This window comes from Chamaea fasciata, unplaced genomic scaffold (assembly GCF_029207755.1).
Source record: "Chamaea fasciata isolate MVZ Bird 193981 ecotype frontalis unplaced genomic scaffold, bChaFas1.0.hap1 SCAF_30, whole genome shotgun sequence".
Lineage (NCBI taxonomy): Eukaryota > Metazoa > Chordata > Aves > Passeriformes > Sylviidae > Chamaea > Chamaea fasciata.
In genome coordinates, this window is record NW_027094115.1 from 2,112,281 (window position 1) to 2,130,371 (window position 18,091).

General features: G+C 44.8%; 1 protein-coding gene across 5 annotated transcripts in view; it reads left to right on the forward strand.

The window, feature by feature from the left end:
* Positions 1-18,091, forward strand: part of NSD3 (nuclear receptor binding SET domain protein 3) — a 34,647-nt gene that overhangs the window by 12,373 nt on the left and 4,183 nt on the right. For 2 of the 5 annotated variants that reach the window (XM_066206439.1, XM_066206438.1), the window contains 16 exons: positions 2,846-2,946; positions 5,345-5,390; positions 5,903-6,033; positions 6,574-6,702; positions 7,337-7,463; positions 7,870-8,067; positions 8,674-8,844; positions 11,313-11,462; positions 13,667-13,823; positions 14,379-14,581; positions 15,042-15,154; positions 15,603-15,872; positions 16,561-16,677; positions 16,777-16,918; positions 17,179-17,285; positions 17,608-17,812. In XM_066206439.1, coding sequence (XP_066062536.1) covers positions 2,846-2,946; positions 5,345-5,390; positions 5,903-6,033; positions 6,574-6,702; positions 7,337-7,463; positions 7,870-8,067; positions 8,674-8,844; positions 11,313-11,462; positions 13,667-13,823; positions 14,379-14,581; positions 15,042-15,154; positions 15,603-15,872; positions 16,561-16,677; positions 16,777-16,918; positions 17,179-17,285; positions 17,608-17,812 — 2,367 coding nt within the window. Of the gene's footprint in view, positions 1-2,845; positions 2,947-5,344; positions 5,391-5,902; positions 6,034-6,573; positions 6,703-7,336; positions 7,464-7,869; positions 8,068-8,673; positions 8,845-11,312; positions 11,463-13,649; positions 13,824-14,378; positions 14,582-15,041; positions 15,155-15,602; positions 15,873-16,560; positions 16,678-16,776; positions 16,919-17,178; positions 17,286-17,607; positions 17,813-18,091 lie in introns of those variants that run through there. The other 3 variants (XM_066206440.1, XM_066206441.1, XM_066206442.1) reach the window with 3 other exon arrangements.

Here is an 18,091-nt window from a genome sequence, read left to right on the forward strand (position 1 = left end):
GGGTAGAGACTCCCTTGGCTTTGTTGTTGAGTTTTTGCATGACCTATTAAAAAACAGGGATTTTTAAAAAACTGCTTCAATTAACTCCATCAACCAAATGAGGTAGTGCTTGCCTTCTGGAGCCATCTCAGGGGGTACTTCATAAAGCAGTGAGTTTTGAAATACCAGGTCTGAGGGAGAAGGACCACTGAAGCAAATAATGGAACTCGGGCCTGAAATGGGAAAACCTTGAATGAGCTATTTGAACCTCATAATGTTGCCAGGTGTCACTTCTGCTTTAACTGTCCATCTATTTGATTATTTCTCCCTTTCCAAACATGAAATAAATGAGAACCAGAGTCAGAAATCTCAGTGGTCAGCATCCATGAGTCCTCTGCAAACACACTTCAGGTTCTGTCTGTGTGATGGTTTTAGGCAGGGTTATTTGGTTCGTGGAGCGTTTGGGACTGCAGCACACGGGCCAGGTACTCCGGATTTCCTGTGTGAGTGGGGTTTCCCCTGCTGCTGACACTGGTGGTTCTTTCCAGCTGTGGTTGCTGTGGCTACTTGAATTGCCTTGCAGCAGGAGAGGCCATTGCTCTTCTGCTTCTCTCACCTGGGATCTAAAGGCTTCGGCGTCCCTATGGCTCCTCAGATGTAGGGGGTGAGAATTCTGAGCCTCTCTTTTTTCATTTTCTTAGGCCTTTTGGATACGTAACACTCCACGTGCTAACACCCTGTAAGTGCCTGAGCTTACCTGCAGTGCACACTCCAGTCACTCTCAAAGCCATTTCCAAAGTCCAGTTATTGGTCCCCTCTTGTGGAACATAACTGCCAAGTCCTTTTTTCACATGTAAGGTCAGCGGAACTTCAGAATCCCTTTACGGTAAAGTATTTCCCAGACTGACTCTGAGAGTCCTTATTGATAAACTGCAGTTAGATACACAGAATTCAATAATGCTGGAAGATAATTCCCTTTCTTGAAGTCTGCTACTGCGAGGGCAGCCCTGAGAATCCCTGGTGCCTCTGGCATGCAGACACTGAGCTAGGATTTATCTCCAGCAAGGTGGGGAGGGCTGGTCCAGCATCTGTCCTGAACCTTTGGATGAAAATATACCTGAAGATGGGATGGGAGCATTGTGAAGGTGATGTCTGGATCCTTGGAGGGCAGGAAGAGGAGAAAGTGCCCATTGCAGTGCTCACTGTTGCTGTCAGCCAACGTTAGACACTCTGGTCCTGGAATTCCCTGAGCCATGATCTTGTAAGATCTTGATCTTATCTCCTTGGCTTCAGTCGGGCAGCACAGGGAAGAGAGTCCATTCTTGGTTAAAGTAACTGTTGGTCACATCTGCGCAAATTTACCTGAAGCTGCTTCCGGGGATTTTGCTCACACAGCAAGGTGACAAAGGATGTTCCCCAGCTCTGATGTGGAGACCCACTGCAGCTGTGGGACTTCCTCAGGGGATGGGGCCTGTTGGAACCAGAAGTTACACGTGGACAGATGCGATGGATGTTGACCTGAGTCATTAATTTCCAAATTATTATCTGACTAATTACCATTTTTCATTAATTAATATGCTGTAAAAGTTTTTTTTCTCTTGAAGTAAGACAATTTTTTCCCCTCAGAAACCCAATTAATGTAACGTGATAACTTTTCCAGCTGGATAGTTTAGTTACTGAGACATTTCCAAGCTGTGCAGCCATGGGAAAAATGCTCATCCAATGGATCAAGAGGAGTTTTCATTTTTTCTCTGAAGTCCTTTTACAAGGTTGTCTTTCAGTCTGGTTCAAGCTCATTTCTGTCTCTAGATACTTGATCTTGTGACAAGACCAGGCAGGTTTACGGCTCCTGACAGTGCATCTGTCTGGCACAGTCAGCTCCCAAGAGTTTGCAGTTTTGCTTGGAAGAAAACAAAGTGTTTCACAGTTGTGTTTTCTTTTGGTGAAACCTTCCAGACGGAAAACCCCGAATAATGCTTCCCAGCAGCTCATTGTAAATCCTCAGGTGCCAGTTTTCTGTCAGCTCCAAGTGTGTGCTTGTTCCAACAGCTGCCCATGGTGCTGAGTGTCGTGTCCATGGTTCTCCATGTGCCCGTTTGGGAGGTGCTGGAGCACAGAAAGGTCTTTTGATTTTGCCAGCCTTAGTTGCCAAAAACCCAGTAGCTCCCTCTTCGTCTGTTGAAACGTTGCAATAACCTCCATTAATCTGAGTTTGTTCTCTATGGTAATACTTTTAAAAACTTGTTTTTCACATTCATTAATGACGGTAACACATCGTGCTTGATGCTTCTGTTGGTGCTGAGTTTTTCTTCACCTCAAAACCTTCAGGTGAGCATTGAGGTCTGTTGTGGCTGCAGGTGGTAGAGGGTGGGGCTGGCTGTAGTTTTGTGACAGAGGCCATCACCCCTCAGAGGGGGGCACAGATCTGGCATCTTGGGGGAAATCCTGAAGCTGTGCTTTGCGTCTGAAATTTCTAGTTTGTTTTTGTTCAAGGAGTTGGTTGTGGCTACCTTCCCAAAACACCAAAGATGGACTGTTTGGTTCAAAATTACCCAAGTGAAGACTGTGCCTGAGAGGCGTGCTATGGATTGTGGAAAAGTGTTTGCCCTAAGCTGAATTCCAGCCTTTTGTTCCACTCTGTTACTTGTGTCTGTTTTCTGAAGCTGATCTGTCTCTGGAGTCAGAATATGTGTCTGCAGCCACAGCACCAGCTGGTCAATAGCTTGGAACTGAATTTAAAAATAAAACATTCAAAAGAGGACAAAGTCTTGGTTTCGTTCCTTTACCTCTTGGTTTGGTGTTGCACATCTTGGTGTACCTCAGAAATACAAGGAATCGTATAATGGAAACCTTTTTCCTTCTTCAGGTTCTGTAGAAAAGAAGCAACAGAGAAGATCGATTCGAACCCGCTCCGAGTCTGAGAAATCCACCGAAGTTGTGCCAAAGAAGAAGATCAAAAAGGAGCAGGTTGGCTTCCTCCATGTAGAGAGTTAAAATATATCGTGTTCATAAATGTTGTGGCTTATATTGGTGCCTTTTTATTTTTCTCCATTTTTCCCCATCGGGTTTCGGTTTGGACTATCCTCCATGAAATCCCCCTGTCAATGCCATTGCTGTGACTCTGCTACTGGCATCTTCTCAGTATCAGTCAGGCTATGGAAGTGGGAACGCAGTGATGGATGACTCCTAATGAACCTGCCATGTTTCCTTTGAGATTTCTGTTCTGAGCAAAATGGGTTTGTTTCAGTGATTTCTCTTGGATGGAATTGCCACCAGGGTCCTTCCTTTGGCTCTTGATTTAGCTGCTGGTTTGTGTTGAGGTTTTGTTTTTCAAATGAAGTTAGAGTGATTAATTTGACCACTTCTGACAATGGACTTCAAGAATGATTTCACTTAAAGATGAATAGTCAGACTTTCATGTTGGCAGACATCAGCAAAACAGTTCTGGGATATACCATTTTTTCCTGAAATAGTTCTAACGTGTACAGGGCATTCCTTTAATCTGGATGTCAGATAGACAAATGTTGTTGCTTTAAAAAAAAATTAATGATAAAAGATTTCTGCGTGGAAATGAGTAGGAGAGTGCAGTGGATGGACAGAAATATTGAAACCTGCATACACTTTTTACAAGTTTGTCAAAGTTGTTGGTTCTTTTCCTTGCATGGTTGATTTTTCCCTCTTCAAGGGCCTCTGTCTGAAAGCTGAGAGTTTTATATAACTGTTTCATAGTTTAGCTTTTCCCAGTGAGAATTTTTAAAGAGGAACAGTCAGGATGAAGATTTATATGGGAAGGGGAAAAAATATTTTTATCTCTTTAATTTATTCTTTGCCCTTTGTGCTTTGTTTTGCACTTCCTTCACTTCAGAGACTGAAAGTGAACTCAGTTGCTTTTTTGATTATTTTTTCCTTATTTTTCCTTGGATGCTGCAGCATTTCTGCACTGCTGTGCAGCAGAGGAGTGCTCCAGCTCGAGGCAGTTTCTTGGTGAAACTTTAAAGCAATTTAAGTGTTGGGTGTGTGACACCTGATGTGGTCCGTGGAGCCTCTTGGCACGAGCTGTTGCAGCCTCCCCCTTTCAAGAGTTGTTTTATGTTTGTAAAGGTTTCTTAATTTAACAAAGGTTTAAGAACCAACAAGATGAACTTCATGGGTGCCAGGTAGCTTCTTGTGCTTCTCTTACCTGGCTGACTCAGTCTGTGGACATTAATAATTAAAGTGCTTTTCTCAGGAGAAGTATCCGACTAAGGTGAAACCCAGGGGCACTGTAATGCACAAAACCTTGAATGTATTAAGTTAAATTTTAAAAAAGAAAACCTACTAACTTCTTACAGTTATGCAACAATATTTGTTACCCAAAGTCAAGTTTTCTTGATTCCCCAGTTAGTCTGCAACAACTTGGTATAAAATTATAACTGGAACGAGTACAATTAATGGGAAAAACAAAATGTTGATGCTACTGTTACAGTGACTAGTGGAGAAATAAAAGTGATTGTTTAGATTTTATATTTGTATTACAAAATGTATCCTATACAAATCCTTCTACTGTATGTTTTTACCTATTGTACAACAAAATAAAATATTTTTTAAAAAAATTATAGAATAATCCTTAAATATTTACTAAATGTGTTTCTCCATGCATATGTAACCACATTGCAAAGAAGTAACTCGTAATTCTTAACCTTGAAAACAGGATTTTAGGCAACAGCTTTCTTCTGTAAATGTTATCCAGTCACCAAATTCCCACATCTTCTATGTATGTTGGCAGAACAGTTCCTAAACTTCTCCGTAGGGTCAAGGACTGGAAGTGCTTTTGCAAGATTGTAAACTTGTACATTTGTCTGCTGAAGTGCCTGTGCCCTCGAGTTCCAGCTGTGTAGAGCCCTGCACCAGGGCGCCTGGGCGAGCCCGTGCAGAGCTCTAGACGGGGAGGAAGGGCTCCAGGAGCTCCAGGGAACGCCGCTGGCAGCGCCCAGTGGCCCACCTGGTGTCCCAGTGGCCCCACGTTGTGTCTCAGTAGGGCAGTGCCACCCTGCCAGGGGAACGTGTGCTCACACAGCTGTGGGGTTTGCACAGCACCAGGGGTGGCTGCCCAGAGGCCCCGCTGCTGCCTGCTGGACACGGATACAGCGCTCCTGTCACCTCCGTGCCCCGAGGGAGAGAGCAAGGACCTGGCTAGTGACCCTGGCTGCCACGGCTGCGGGCACCAGCCTAGGCAGGAGTGGATCCAGCGGGACGCGGAGGCTCGGGCTGAGGAGGGGGTGGCAGCTCCCACCTGAGTTCTAACCCCTTGAACTGACCTGTTTGCTTTTTGGTACTAGGGAGAAACTTTCCTCTGGTGTTAACTGTGGATTTTCCTTTCAAACAGGTTGAAACTGTCCCACTGGCAGCAGTGAAGACGGGGTTGCAGAAAGGTGAGTGGCAGGTGTAAATGAACTCGACTGAACTTGACTCATGGCCCTTGGGCAGCAGCTTTGTTCCATGTGAGCCACAATGTCGGTGCTCTGTAGGGCCGAGCTCGACTTCCCTGGGGATGGGCTGTGTTTGGGGTTCTGGTCCTTGTGCATTGCTGGGGGAAGGATGGTGTTTGTTCGTGTGCTGCAAGCCCCTAAGTCTTTCTGGGCATTTCTTAAAAGTCTGTGCTTAGCCGAAGTTAGAGATGAATGATGAAGAGTAAATCTAAGGATTTATACTCCCTTAGAGACGGTTTATTGCCTTCCTCCACTGTGTCACCATGTTAAAAAGTTTGTCTAAAGCTTTGCCTAAGCTGGTTTTCAGTTAATTTTCAGGGAGAACTCAACCAGTAACAAAATTTCAAACTGAAGATTAAGGCAGATAATGTAATCCAAGCTCTCATCTTCCTTTATTAAGTTTAAGTGAAAAGTGGAGAACATATATTAAACTAATTTTAGCGTGTTGTGTTAAGGTGCCAGTGAGATTTCAGACTCCTGTAAACCCTTAAAGAAGAGAAGTCGTGCCTCCACGGACATGGAACTGACCAGCTCAGCCTACCGGGACACGTCTGACTCTGATTCCAGAGGACTCAATGATTTACAGGTAAAGGTGTGTTGGTTCTCACAGGGGCCTGATCAATCTGTCGCTGTACAAGGGGCTTTTCAGCTGATCATTGCTAAATATGTGAACACTATTTTCTATGCTTGAGTCTTTTATTGTCTGAAAACATGAAGCCTAGTCTGTTTCCTTCTAATCCCCTCCGTTGGTTTGTTATAAAAATACGATGTTTACTTACAAATTTTCCTGTTACTTTGTCTGGCAAAGCATTGGTTTGGATCATGGTTTGCTCTGTGGAAGGTTTGAAATTCTTGGGGAATTGGGAGATGCTGCTGGATCTGGTGTAACTCCAGGGAGTGTCTGGAAAGTAAGAGAGCTCTTCTTAGTATTTGGCTTGTACAGGTGAAATATATCAAGGAGGCAGCACTTGTGTCATCCCAGTGAAGTTCAGCTCGTTTCCAGGACCTTTGTGTCTCTTTACCTACCGAATGGTCTTTTGACCGACTGTGACAGAAATATTTTTCCCAGTTTGGTGGTTCTTTAGAATTGTCTGGTTTCAGTGCCCTGGGTTTTTCCTCTTTGTAGGGCAGTTTTGGGAAGCGTTCAGACAGCCCCTCAGCCACTGCTGACGCCGATGCCTCAGATGTGCAGTCAGTGGACTCCAGCTTATCCAGGAGAGGAACTGGAACAAGTAAAAAAGACACTGTTTGTCAGGTAACTGGTGATATAACTGGTGATACCGAGAAGTGATGGATACTAAATATGTATCCCCTATTTCTGTGAGTTCTCTTAATTTGACCTCTCAGATAAAGCATCCAGGTTTTCAGGAGTTTTTATGCTCCAGAGATGATTCATATTACATGATTCCTAAGCCCTCCTGCAGGCCAGAAAGCTCAGCAGCTGGAAGGTGGTGTCTAATCCATACCTGCCAGCATCAGTAGAAAAAGTAGATGCCATTTTCTGCTCCATTGGAAGATTCCAGATGGTTGGTCAGGATAGCGCAGAGTGAGAACTTTTCAGTATTTTGAAAAAAAATCCTGGGGTCTTCTGTCCAGTTCTCTGGTCAGTAGTGAGGAGGGAAGGACCTGAAGAGCAAGAGCAGCTTGTTCCCTGAGAAATGGAGGAGTGCAGGAGTGGTGCCTCTCCTGTCTCTGTCCTGGCTCGCAGTGTTACCCCAGAGCAAGGTGCAGGGAGTTCTGGGATTGTCCTTGGCCCGAGACTTGGCAGGTTCAGTTCTCCTGCCTTTCCCTAGTTGTGAAGCAGTTCCAGGCAGTTCTGTTGTTAGCAGCTGGCAGTCACTGGCGTGTCAGAGTACCCTGCTCCCTGCTGAGCTCTCTGCCTGTTGCAGATCTGCGAGAGCTCCGGCGAGTCGCTGCTGGCCTGCGAGGGTGAGTGCTGCAGCATGTTCCACCTGGAGTGTCTCGGCCTGAAGGCCATGCCTGAGGAAAAGTTCATCTGCACCGAGTGTAAGAACGGTGAGTGGGTTCCTGTGCCTGGAAAACTGGGAGGGATTTCCCCTTTTGCTCAGGAGCCACATTCTGGTCAGAGCAAACCAAGAGGGTGCTTTCCAAGGGTTTGTGAGTAAGTTTGGGTTATTCCCCTGCTTTTTTAACCTCTGAAACAAGATTCTCATTTTCCATTTAGCAAGTACCTCATAAGAAAAAAAAAGTAATAAACTGCTTAGGATTTTACTTGAAATAAGATTTTTATGTGAGCAGCTACTCCAGTGTTATTATTGTGGATCGCAGTAACCACCCAGCCTGTTGGACGGGAAGGATCCTGTTCTGCTCACAGTCTGTTGGCTTCAGAATTTGTTTGGACGATACTTGTATGTCAGAGTTGGCTTTTACAGTCGGGATTCCTTATTCCTTCTCTTCCAAGGAGAGCACACGTGCTTTTCCTGCAAGCTCCCTGGCAAGGACGTGAAGCGCTGCTCCGTCAGCACCTGCGGGAAGTTCTACCACGAGGCCTGTGTGCGCAAGTTTGCCACAGCCTTGTTCGAGTCCCGGGGCTTCCGCTGCCCGCAGCACTGCTGCACGGCCTGCTCCATGGACAAGGACATGCACAAAGCCAGCAAAGGTGAGGGCAGCTGCTCTGAGCAGGGAGGAGGCTCAGCTGCATCGCCACAGTAACACTTCATCCAGTTCCACTCTCGCAGGGAACGAGGGTTTCCTCCTCACTGAGGTCATCAACTGAAATAGCTCCTGGGTGGGAAGCAGCTGGCAGCCTGGCACTGTGGAGCATGCCTGGATCCACACACTTGGTCAGCTCTTGGTGCTGGGTTCAGTGGAAGCCAGGGATTCATAGTCTGGGGCTGAGGAATGTTGATTATTAAAGGCAGTTTGTAGTGGCGTTGTGAACAATTATTTTTCAAGGAAAAAGATCCTTTTAGAAATGAACCAGAATGTTTAAACCAAACAAATAGACTCTAGAATGATGGAAGATTTTCTTTACAATTTTAAAGTGAAAGTTAAGGGGTAATATTTGTGAAACCTTCTTTAGAAAAAAGATGTAGGCGTTTCTTTTTTTTTACCCAGTACTGCCATTGGAATAGACCCTGCCTTGCCTTTGCCTGTGGGGAATCCTGCCCTGCCCTGAGCACTGGTTGTCCCCAGTGGTCTGGAGGACAGCTGGAGGATGCTGTGGCCCGGGTGACACGTGGCTGTGCTGTGTTCTGTCGAGCAGGTCGCATGGCGAGATGTCTGCGGTGCCCCGTGGCCTATCACTCTGGAGACGGCTGCATCGCTGCAGGAAGCTTGTTTGTGTCATCCCACATCCTCATCTGTAGTAACCATTCCAAAAGGACTCACTCCTCATCAGCTGTAAATGTAGGCTTTTGTTTCGTTTGTGCAAGAGGTGAGACGCTTGGTTTTTCCCTGTTTTATAGTTCTGTTGTCATTTGTGCAGTTTAGTGATAAAAATAGTGTTCCATGAGGGACTCCTCCCTTAGGGCTTGCTGGGGTTAAATCCTGCCTGGGATTTTTTAATCTAATTTTATTTTATTTTATTTTGGTCAGCAGTTCTCCTGAGATTCCACTCACTTTGTTGGTCCATAACATTTGATAGCCAGAAGCAGCAATAGGCACTCAGGCCAACTTGTCCTGCCAGTAGAGAAAAGCAGATCACAATCCCCCCATTCCAGCCTTTTCATGCTGAGAGTGGCCGCTGTGTTGTTAATCACTATATTAAGCTAAAGGGGATTCTTCCACTACCACAAACTTCAAACTGTTCAAGGCTAAAAGTTGGGATTTACTCATGAATTAGAAAAACTCAATTTAAAACTGCCATCACATTTGAGAACTTTGAAAGAGAACCTTTAGCAATACTGTATGAGCATGTTTCATGCTGGGCTTTTCCATGTGTCAAAGTTCTTTTTTTTCTTTTTCTTTTTTTTCCCCCACTTGTTACTTTTATGTTTCTTCAGTCACCAGGGTTCTGCCAGAGAGCAGCTTAAAAAAATGTTGGTGCAGCAGTTGCTTTGGTCTCAAGATTCAGAAGTACCATTATTCTTAGGCATTGGAATAATATTAATGTGCACCTTCTACAGGATGCCAGCAGTTTATATTGGATGTGTTCTCTGCAGCAGTTCTGAGAGTCACTAATAGGGAAGTGAAAGTGAGCTGGATCCTGAAGTTACTTGTTTTCATTTGTGTTCATTCACTTGGAAGTTTAGTTTGGCTTGACTTCGCAAAAGCAGAGTAATAATTCCACATCTCAGAATGACAAGAAATGCAGAAGGAAATTTTCATGCTTTTTTTTTTTTTTCCCCACTTTACATTTGTTTAGTAATTCTCTTTATACCTGAATCTGACTCCATCAGAGATGAAACTGCTTAAGTCTATATTTTCTCCTGGCAATCTAAATAACCTCTTGAGCCCTGGCAGATGGAATTCCCTGTCCTGTGTATTCCCCAGATCTTAATTAGAACTTGAACAGTTACAAACCATTGCCACTGCCTGAATCCTCTGTGTCTTAGAGCAACTCTGTACTTGTTCATCCAGAGCATTCTTGTGGGGCTTGTGTCCACCAGGCCTGGCTGGAACCAGGAGCCAGGGCTGAGGACAGTACCTGGGGCAGGAGCACTGAGCCACCTGCTCAGAAAGAGATGGGGAACTGAACACTTCAGAAGTCCTTGGACATCTCTGTGAGAATGGTGATTTAATTAGTATTAGTTGCTATCAGAAGCAGACACTTTGTATTCAGATGCAGTTACTGAAGTGAGAAATGTAGATGAGAGACCATCTATAAAATATACAAACTTGCTTACAGTGAGGTACTTGAAATACAAGATATTTAAAGACTTCTTATTCACCACTGCAATACCCTCCAATCAGCATGTTACAGTTCACTTCATTGCATGTGTAGGTTCCCTATTTTTAGGAATCCTCCCGATGATGCATGTCCAGATGGGCTGACTCAAGTCTTCTTACAGCAGTGTTTTAGGCACGTTCCAGGAGCTTCTCTCTTGGACTCAGCTGTGTGTCCCTCAGGGGAAGAACTGGGGGCTCTCTTGGTACCACATCTTTCCTGTTTCTTTGGGGCTCAATTGCTCTGCTCTTCTCAAGCGCTTCTGCTCCGCAGCTCTGGGCTCTCAGCTGGGCTGCCTGGCTCTTTGGAGTAACAAGGAAAAGCTCTTCTTGGTGCAGGACAGAGAATTGCAAAGGCCTAGAATGGAGTTTTGTAGGGGTCTGAGTGCTGGACTGTTCTGGAGCAGCCCTGGGAGGGCTGGGTGGGGGAGCTTCACCACCACAGCCTAGGGCAGGAGCTCCATCTGTGCTTCCCCCTCGGTGCCTTGCAGAACACTGACCTCCTGCTTGCTTTCCAGCACAATTACAGAGGCAAAACCCTTCCATAGGCAAGATCTCAGGGATAGATTTGTAGGGAGTGGGACAGTGAGTTCTCATTCCCAATGTCTGTTCCATCTGTAGCTCCAGCTCAGAGCACGACCCTGCTGCAGTGACCATCACCCCAGGTCTGCAGAGGAGCTTCCTTTTTCCCTGTGGGAAGGAGAGGGGATCCCACAGATTCAAACTTTGTTGCTTTTCTTGTGCTTGTCTATAAATGCACAAATGAAGGGTAAAAAAACCAATTGAAATTCCACTTAGGAGCAGCTTATTTCATAGCAAGATTTTCCAGTTGAGTCTCTCCAGCACAACCTCTTCGTTAGCACAGAAGCTTCGTCAGACTTTCCTTTTTCTTCATTTTATCCTTTTTTCATTGCCACATAAAGCATTAGAGATGTTCATTGGGTTTATTTGATTTTTCCTTCATGGAATCATGGGTAGTTTCATTGCAACTCATCTCTTTCTGTTTGTTTCGTATAGGGCTGGTAGTGCAGGACCATTCAGACCCCCTGTTCAGTTCCTATGCCTATAAGTCCCACTACCTACTGAATGAGTCAAATCGTGCTGAGTTGATGAAATTACCTATGATTCCTCCTCCTTCGTCAGCTTCCAAAAAGAAATGTGAGAAAGGTAACCAAAATAGTTTCTTTCTCTTTAATTTACTTTCGCTTTTTCTATTTTTTTCTCTCTAAATCAACGGAGAAATGTCTGCTTGTCCCCACACTGACTGCTTTCAGTGACCTTCACTCATGGTTATTGTGAGCCTGTGTTCATGTTGTTGGCAATTTTTAATTTTTTTTTTTTTAATTATAAAAGGGCTTAAAATAATTGCTGTCACTAAATTCTCCTTGGAAGATATTTGGTCGCTCTCTATCTGGCCTGGGCTGTTCCAGGTTCAGGGAGCTGTTTGTACAGCAATGTGAAGTGGAGGCAGATGGATCTCGATATTGTTGCAGTTCAGTATTTACCTGGATGATGTAAAACCACTTCTTAAACCGACTGGAAGCAGAGGGGAATGTGCTGCTTTGGATCTTGTGCAAGTCCTGAGAGAAGAGAGGGCGTTTGGGGCTGCACGGGGGTGGGTGCCGTGTCCTTCCGGAGGGTGCCAGAGCAGGAAGGCAGCGAGGTTCGGCCTGTGTGTGTCCCCACTAGTCCCGGGGCCTCGTGTCCCACCTCCAGCACCGAGGCAGCAGTGCCCCATCTCTGTCCCCTCCTGTGGGGGTGGGTCCTTGCCACAGCCAGGCTCTGACCCCGCAGGGACCCCACAGCTCCGGACAGGGCTCACTTCCTGCTGCTGAGGGGGGCTGAGGCTCTCCAGATGCCTCCTGGGGCAGTTGCTGCTGTCTGTGTGCAATGCTCAGATGTGATATTTCATTCCCCACAGAAATTTGGTTCCCCGGGAGCGTTCAGAGCCGGTGCCCCATTACCCAGCCCAAGTTAGGTCGCTTTGAGCCTTGTGAGATCAATGGCTTGCAGTAGTCCTGTAATTCCTGAAAACAAGAATTATTTTGAGCCCTGTGCTTAGCTTGAGCCAAATCTGCCTAATGCATCCCGAGAGCAATGTTGGGGTTTTTCTTGCTTAGCGTTGACAGTTTTGTGTTTGATTTTGTTTGATTTTCGCATCTCTTGGCATTTTCTCATCTTGGATAATGTTTCAGTAATGTGTCTGTATTTCCTCTGAAATTACATTTGCAAAAAACAGTTCAAAAATTTCATTATGGGTTTGGGAGCTCTGGAGGATCCATATAACTGGATTTTACTGGTTTTAGCAGAGGAAATACAGTGTTGATCATGCAACTGAATTGTTTAAGGAATGCTTATTGTAACACGCAATGATCAATTAATGCAATGATATTTTGGGAAGTCTATAGGTGGACAAGATTTTCTGATAAAGGTTTGAAAGTGACTATTCACATTCTTTTGATACTGTGATTGAAAATTGGTTTGAATACTCTCTAGTCTCTCCCACATTTTCCATCTGGGACACAAAATCTTGTTAATTTTTAAATATATATACATATAAGAATGTATATATATATATTTTTTTATATATACCTACATGTATAAAATATTACAGTATGTGTAATATATCAAGTCATCTTATGTGAGCTGCTTTGCTGAGGGTGGCTTAGAGATGTGCTGTGGCTCTCCACATGTAACACATCGTCCAAAATGTGAGCCAACCAAAATAACTTTTGCCCAAATTAGTGTAAACTTCAGAAATTCGTGTGAACCCCAGTGCTGAGGTTCCCTCTGTGCACCACGAATTTTTGGGGTGGGGACAACTCACGTGTGTCTCATTCTGCTTTATGTACTGGGCTCATCCTGGTAACTTTTTGTGGAATAAACACACTTATTGTGATTCCTTATCCTGTCCTTGCAGCAGAAAAGTATTGATCAACCTATAGGCTGTGGGGTCGGTGCTCGCTAGTGATTGCTGGGGATTCAGTCAGAGCAATGTTGATTGAAAAGGATTCCTTAAAAATGTGGAGTTTTGTGGTTGCTTTGGCCATCACCAAAGCACTTGAAGCTGGTATTGCGGTTCCCAGCTGCAGTGCTTCCCTTGGGAATGGTGCTTCTCCTGCCAACTGACCTCGTGTTTGAGTCCTCAGCTGCTTTTTTGTCTGACGCCATTAAGAGTCCCACCTTCGATTAAGCACTGCACAGTCCTTTTTAACCAACATTGTTAAGCTTGACTCGATCCCTTTCTTTTGCCATTTTTCTGTGGGGCAGTGGGAATCTGGAGTGGATGATTTTAAATGAATGTCAATTGCTGTGCACGGGGGGAGCAAATCCTGACTTCTACAAACCAAGCAGGGCTTCTTTGTTTCAAGGTGGCAAACTGTTGTGCTGTGAGTCCTGCCCAGCTTCCTTCCACCCCGAGTGTCTCAGCATAGAAATGCCTGAGGGATGCTGGAATTGCAATGACTGTAAAGCTGGCAAGAAGCTGCGGTACAAGCAGATCGTTTGGGTCAAGCTTGGGAATTACAGGCAAGTTCACCTTCTGGGGGTTCTGATGCTTTGGATGTTTTGAGGTACTCTGGAATTGCAGGAAGATAAAGCAGCTCAATCATCGTGAGCAAGAGTTAGAAGTACACTAATTCCTCTGCTTGAGGTCAGGCACGGGTGTCACCCCTGAAGTGCAATGCTCCTGCTTCTCCCAGGCAGTGATGGACTCTGGATTGCACACACCTTTGCTCAGCAGAGCGGGATCAGGATGTGGGAAAGCAGGGGCTGGCAGAGCCCAGCTGTCCTTGCTGGTGTTTGCTTTAGTCAGCTGCAGCCATGCAGGTGTTCACAGGTGATCCTGGAAAAACACTCTCAGGCCATGGATATTCTTAAAGGCTTTTCCAGAATTTGGAGTAAGAACATTGCTTGTGTTTTGCACGGAGCTTCCCAGCACTGCCAGTGGGAGCCTTGGCTGCTTGAGGGAGGAATTCATTTCCTTAAGAGAGGAAAACAGTTTTTATTTCTCGATCCCACTAGTGAAACTGGAAAGCTCTGGTTCAGGGAACTTATATTCTTCTTTTCTCCCCTACTCTGCAGGTGGTGGCCAGCAGAGATCTGCAATCCCAGGTCTGTGCCTCTCAACATACAGGGCCTCAAACATGATATCGGGGACTTCCCAGTATTTTTCTTTGGTTCACATGACTACTATTGGGTACACCAGGGCAGAGTTTTCCCTTATGTTGAAGGAGATAAAAGCTTTGCTGAGGGGCAAACTAGTATTAACAAGACCTTCAAGAAAGGTAAAATCAAACAAAGTTTATAGTGGTTTATGACAAAATTCCACGTGTTTGTGTCTCCATCACCACTTAACCTGCATGGGAATATTATGTGACTAGTGTTCTGTGTTCATGTGAAATCCAAGCATTGTGTTGATCCCTTGGCTGCAGATAAAATTGTGTTTAAGTGACTACTCATTGTGTGTTGTTGTGGGCCACTTCAGTGCTTCCACAAAAGGGGAAATGTTAAGATGGATCTTGGGCTCTGCTGCATGGGATCATTGTTCAGTATCTTGGTACCTGCTGAAAGTACCTGATGATAAATTCATGATAAATTGCAATAACTAATTTTTAGCTTGTCTTTTTGTTAATAGAGTTCTGTTCCTAGTCTTAAAAAAAAAAATGGAATAGATACATGTACATGTACATATTTGATTAGCAGCAGCTGGGGCTGATTGCTTTCTATTCTGAATTCCTTGTACAGCACTTGAAGAAGCAGCAAAACGTTTCCAGGAACTGAAAGCACAAAGAGAAAGCAAAGAGGCATTGGAAATTGAAAGGAATTCAAGGAAACCTCCGCCTTACAAACACATTAAAGTGAGTTGGCCTCTTTCTTTTTTATTTTTATTCTGTGTGTGTGAGGAAGTTGCCCTGTGCGTGAGTAAGGATGCCTAGGGAAGGTGTGGCTGCCCACTCCCTGGCAGCATTCAAGGATGGGTTGGATGGGGATCAGAGCAACCTGGTCTAGTGGAAGGTGTCCCTGCCCATGGCCAGGTTTGGGACTGAACAGTCTTTAAGGTCCCTTCCAACCCACACTGTTCTGTGATCCTAAATTATGTACTTACACCAAAGTGTTCAACTGTGGAAGCCTGGAGAAATTCACGTGAATCATTTTGCTGTTCTTCTCACCAATCTCTTGTTGTGCTTTACAGTACTGTAAAACACAGGATAAAATAATTTCTGTATTTGCCTTTTCATGTCAGTTGTTGCCTCTGTGTTCGCAGTGCATTGTCTTCATCCTTTGCTGTCCCCCTTTGCTCCCCAGTCCAACAAGGTGATCGGGAAGGTTCAGATCCAGGTGGCCGACCTGTCGGAGATCCCGCGCTGTAACTGCAAGCCGTCGGACGAGAACCCGTGCGGGCTGGAGTCGGAGTGCCTCAACAGGATGCTGCAGTACGAGTGCCACCCGCAGGTGTGCCCGGCCGGGGAGCGCTGCCAGAACCAGTGCTTCACCAAGAGGCTCTACCCCGACGCCGAGATCATCAAAACCGAGCGCCGCGGCTGGGGCCTGCGCACCAAGAGGAGCATTAAGAAGGTAGCGTGACCCAGGGCAGGGCTGTGACAGCCTCAGGGTGGGTCTAGGAGAGAGCATTGCACTCTGCACCTCCAGAGAGTGAACTGTGTTTTAACCCCTCAGCAGCTGTGCCCAGTGCATTGGTAACCTTGTCTTGAGGTGTCAGTCAAGTCCCAGCTCTTCTGATTTTCCTTAGAAAACACTCTTGGCCTGGAGGGCTGCTTTTAAACCTGGAGTTTAGCCCATTAATTTTATTAAATTCGGAACTTTTTAAATCTGTGTTTCATGGAAGCTGTGTTACTGCAAATGTTCTGAGTTTGTTGACTACTAAGGTCCTAGTAAAAGTGATGTAGTGAAAATGCTGTAACAGTTCCCATTTCCTGAGGAGTCCATGAATATTGTCGCATGGTCCTCTTTGAAGGAGAACTTGCAGGTTGAAAGGTTCAAAGAAAACAGACAGGTTGAAATAGACCTGACCATTGACTTGTGTACTGAATGCAGGAAGAGGGCTGTCTCTTGTTCTGCGTGGGTGTATTGCTTGGACAGCAATTACCTGGTGCAGGTATTCACGTTATTACTAGTAAAGGGTAATGCTTTTTGTGATGATCAGAGTCTTTTTTATAGGAAATGCTTTTTTCTGTGCTGCTTCCCTTTGTCATCATGATTAGGATGCATAGATTTCTTACTTTTGTTCTCCTTTCCTTTGCAGGGTGAATTTGTGAATGAATATGTTGGGGAGCTGATTGACGAGGAGGAGTGCCGGCTGCGGATCAAACGTGCTCATGAGAACAGTGTCACCAATTTTTATATGCTAACTGTGACCAAGGTGAATACCGTGTCTTGTTCGATAGCAAATGTCACTCTGCAGCAGGAAACCTCTTTGCTTTCTAAGTACTAAACACAACTTTGTCTTTTTTTCTTGAAGGACCGAATAATAGATGCTGGCCCAAAGGGGAACTACTCTCGTTTTATGAACCATAGTTGTAACCCAAACTGTGAAACACAGAAGTGGACAGTGAATGGTGACATTAGAGTTGGACTGTTTGCTCTTTGTGACATTCCTGCAGGTAAAAGGATGGCACTCTTTGGCATATTTGCTTTTGTCTTGCAGTGGCCAAGTTCCTCACTTAGAATCGTGATATTTTTCTTTGAAGTTATTAATATTAGAAGTGTTTAGGAACTTTGTCATTCGTTGGAGTGGAGATGACACTTAATGTTCCAGTTTTAGCAGGGGTCTCATGATAACAAATGCTAATGAAATGTCATTGTCACAGGCCTGTCTTCCCTCAGTGTCCATCTGGGTGAATTGTTTTTCTTTAAATTTTAGGAATGGAGTTAACATTCAATTACAACCTGGATTGCCTGGGCAATGGCAGGACCGAGTGTCACTGCGGAGCAGAAAACTGCAGCGGCTTCCTGGGAGTGCGTCCCAAGGTACGTGGATGAAACTGCAGCTTCTCCCAAATCCAGGAATTTTGTAGGGCAAAGAGGGTTTTGATTTATTTCACTCTTTAGGCTGTCTAATGCCTTCTACCTTTGGAAGCCTCCAGAGATTTTATAGTGTGCCCTGCCATGCTGTTGTGTGTGGTGGGAAGTTAATTCAGAAACATGTGAATGACCACTTCTGGCTTTCAGAGCTTAAAAACTATTTTAAATGGATCTCATTTAAGAGGAGTTCATGCAAATATTAACCCAGAATTAACTTGAATGCCAAGGGTTTATAAGTGACTCTGTGTTGTGATTTTCTCCTTCTTAGACAGCATTTGCAACGGCAAATGAAGAGAAGGTGAAAAATGCAAAATTAAAGCAGAAGAAGCGGAAAATAAAAACAGAACAGAAGCAGATGCATGAAGATAACTGTTTCCAGTGTGGAGATGGAGGAGAGCTGGTCATGTGTGATAAGAAGGACTGTCCCAAAGCATACCACCTCCTATGCCTTAACCTGACTCAACCACCTTTTGGTAAGAACAGTCACATGGCTCCTCCTGCTCAACTTTTCCTTCCTGCTACAAGACAGTGTTGGAGGTGAAATGCAGCGTTTGTGTACATAAAATACAGTGTTCACTTATGTTAAATGCAGTGTTTGTTTGCACTATGTGCACCAAATTTGCTTTTGCAATACCGCTCGCTTTTACCAATACATCAGGGGACTGCTCCTAAATGGACTGGTGAGCAGAGGCTTTGTCATACTTTTTAGTGTTGTTCTTATTCCTCTCCTTGAATCAGACTTTTATTTTGAT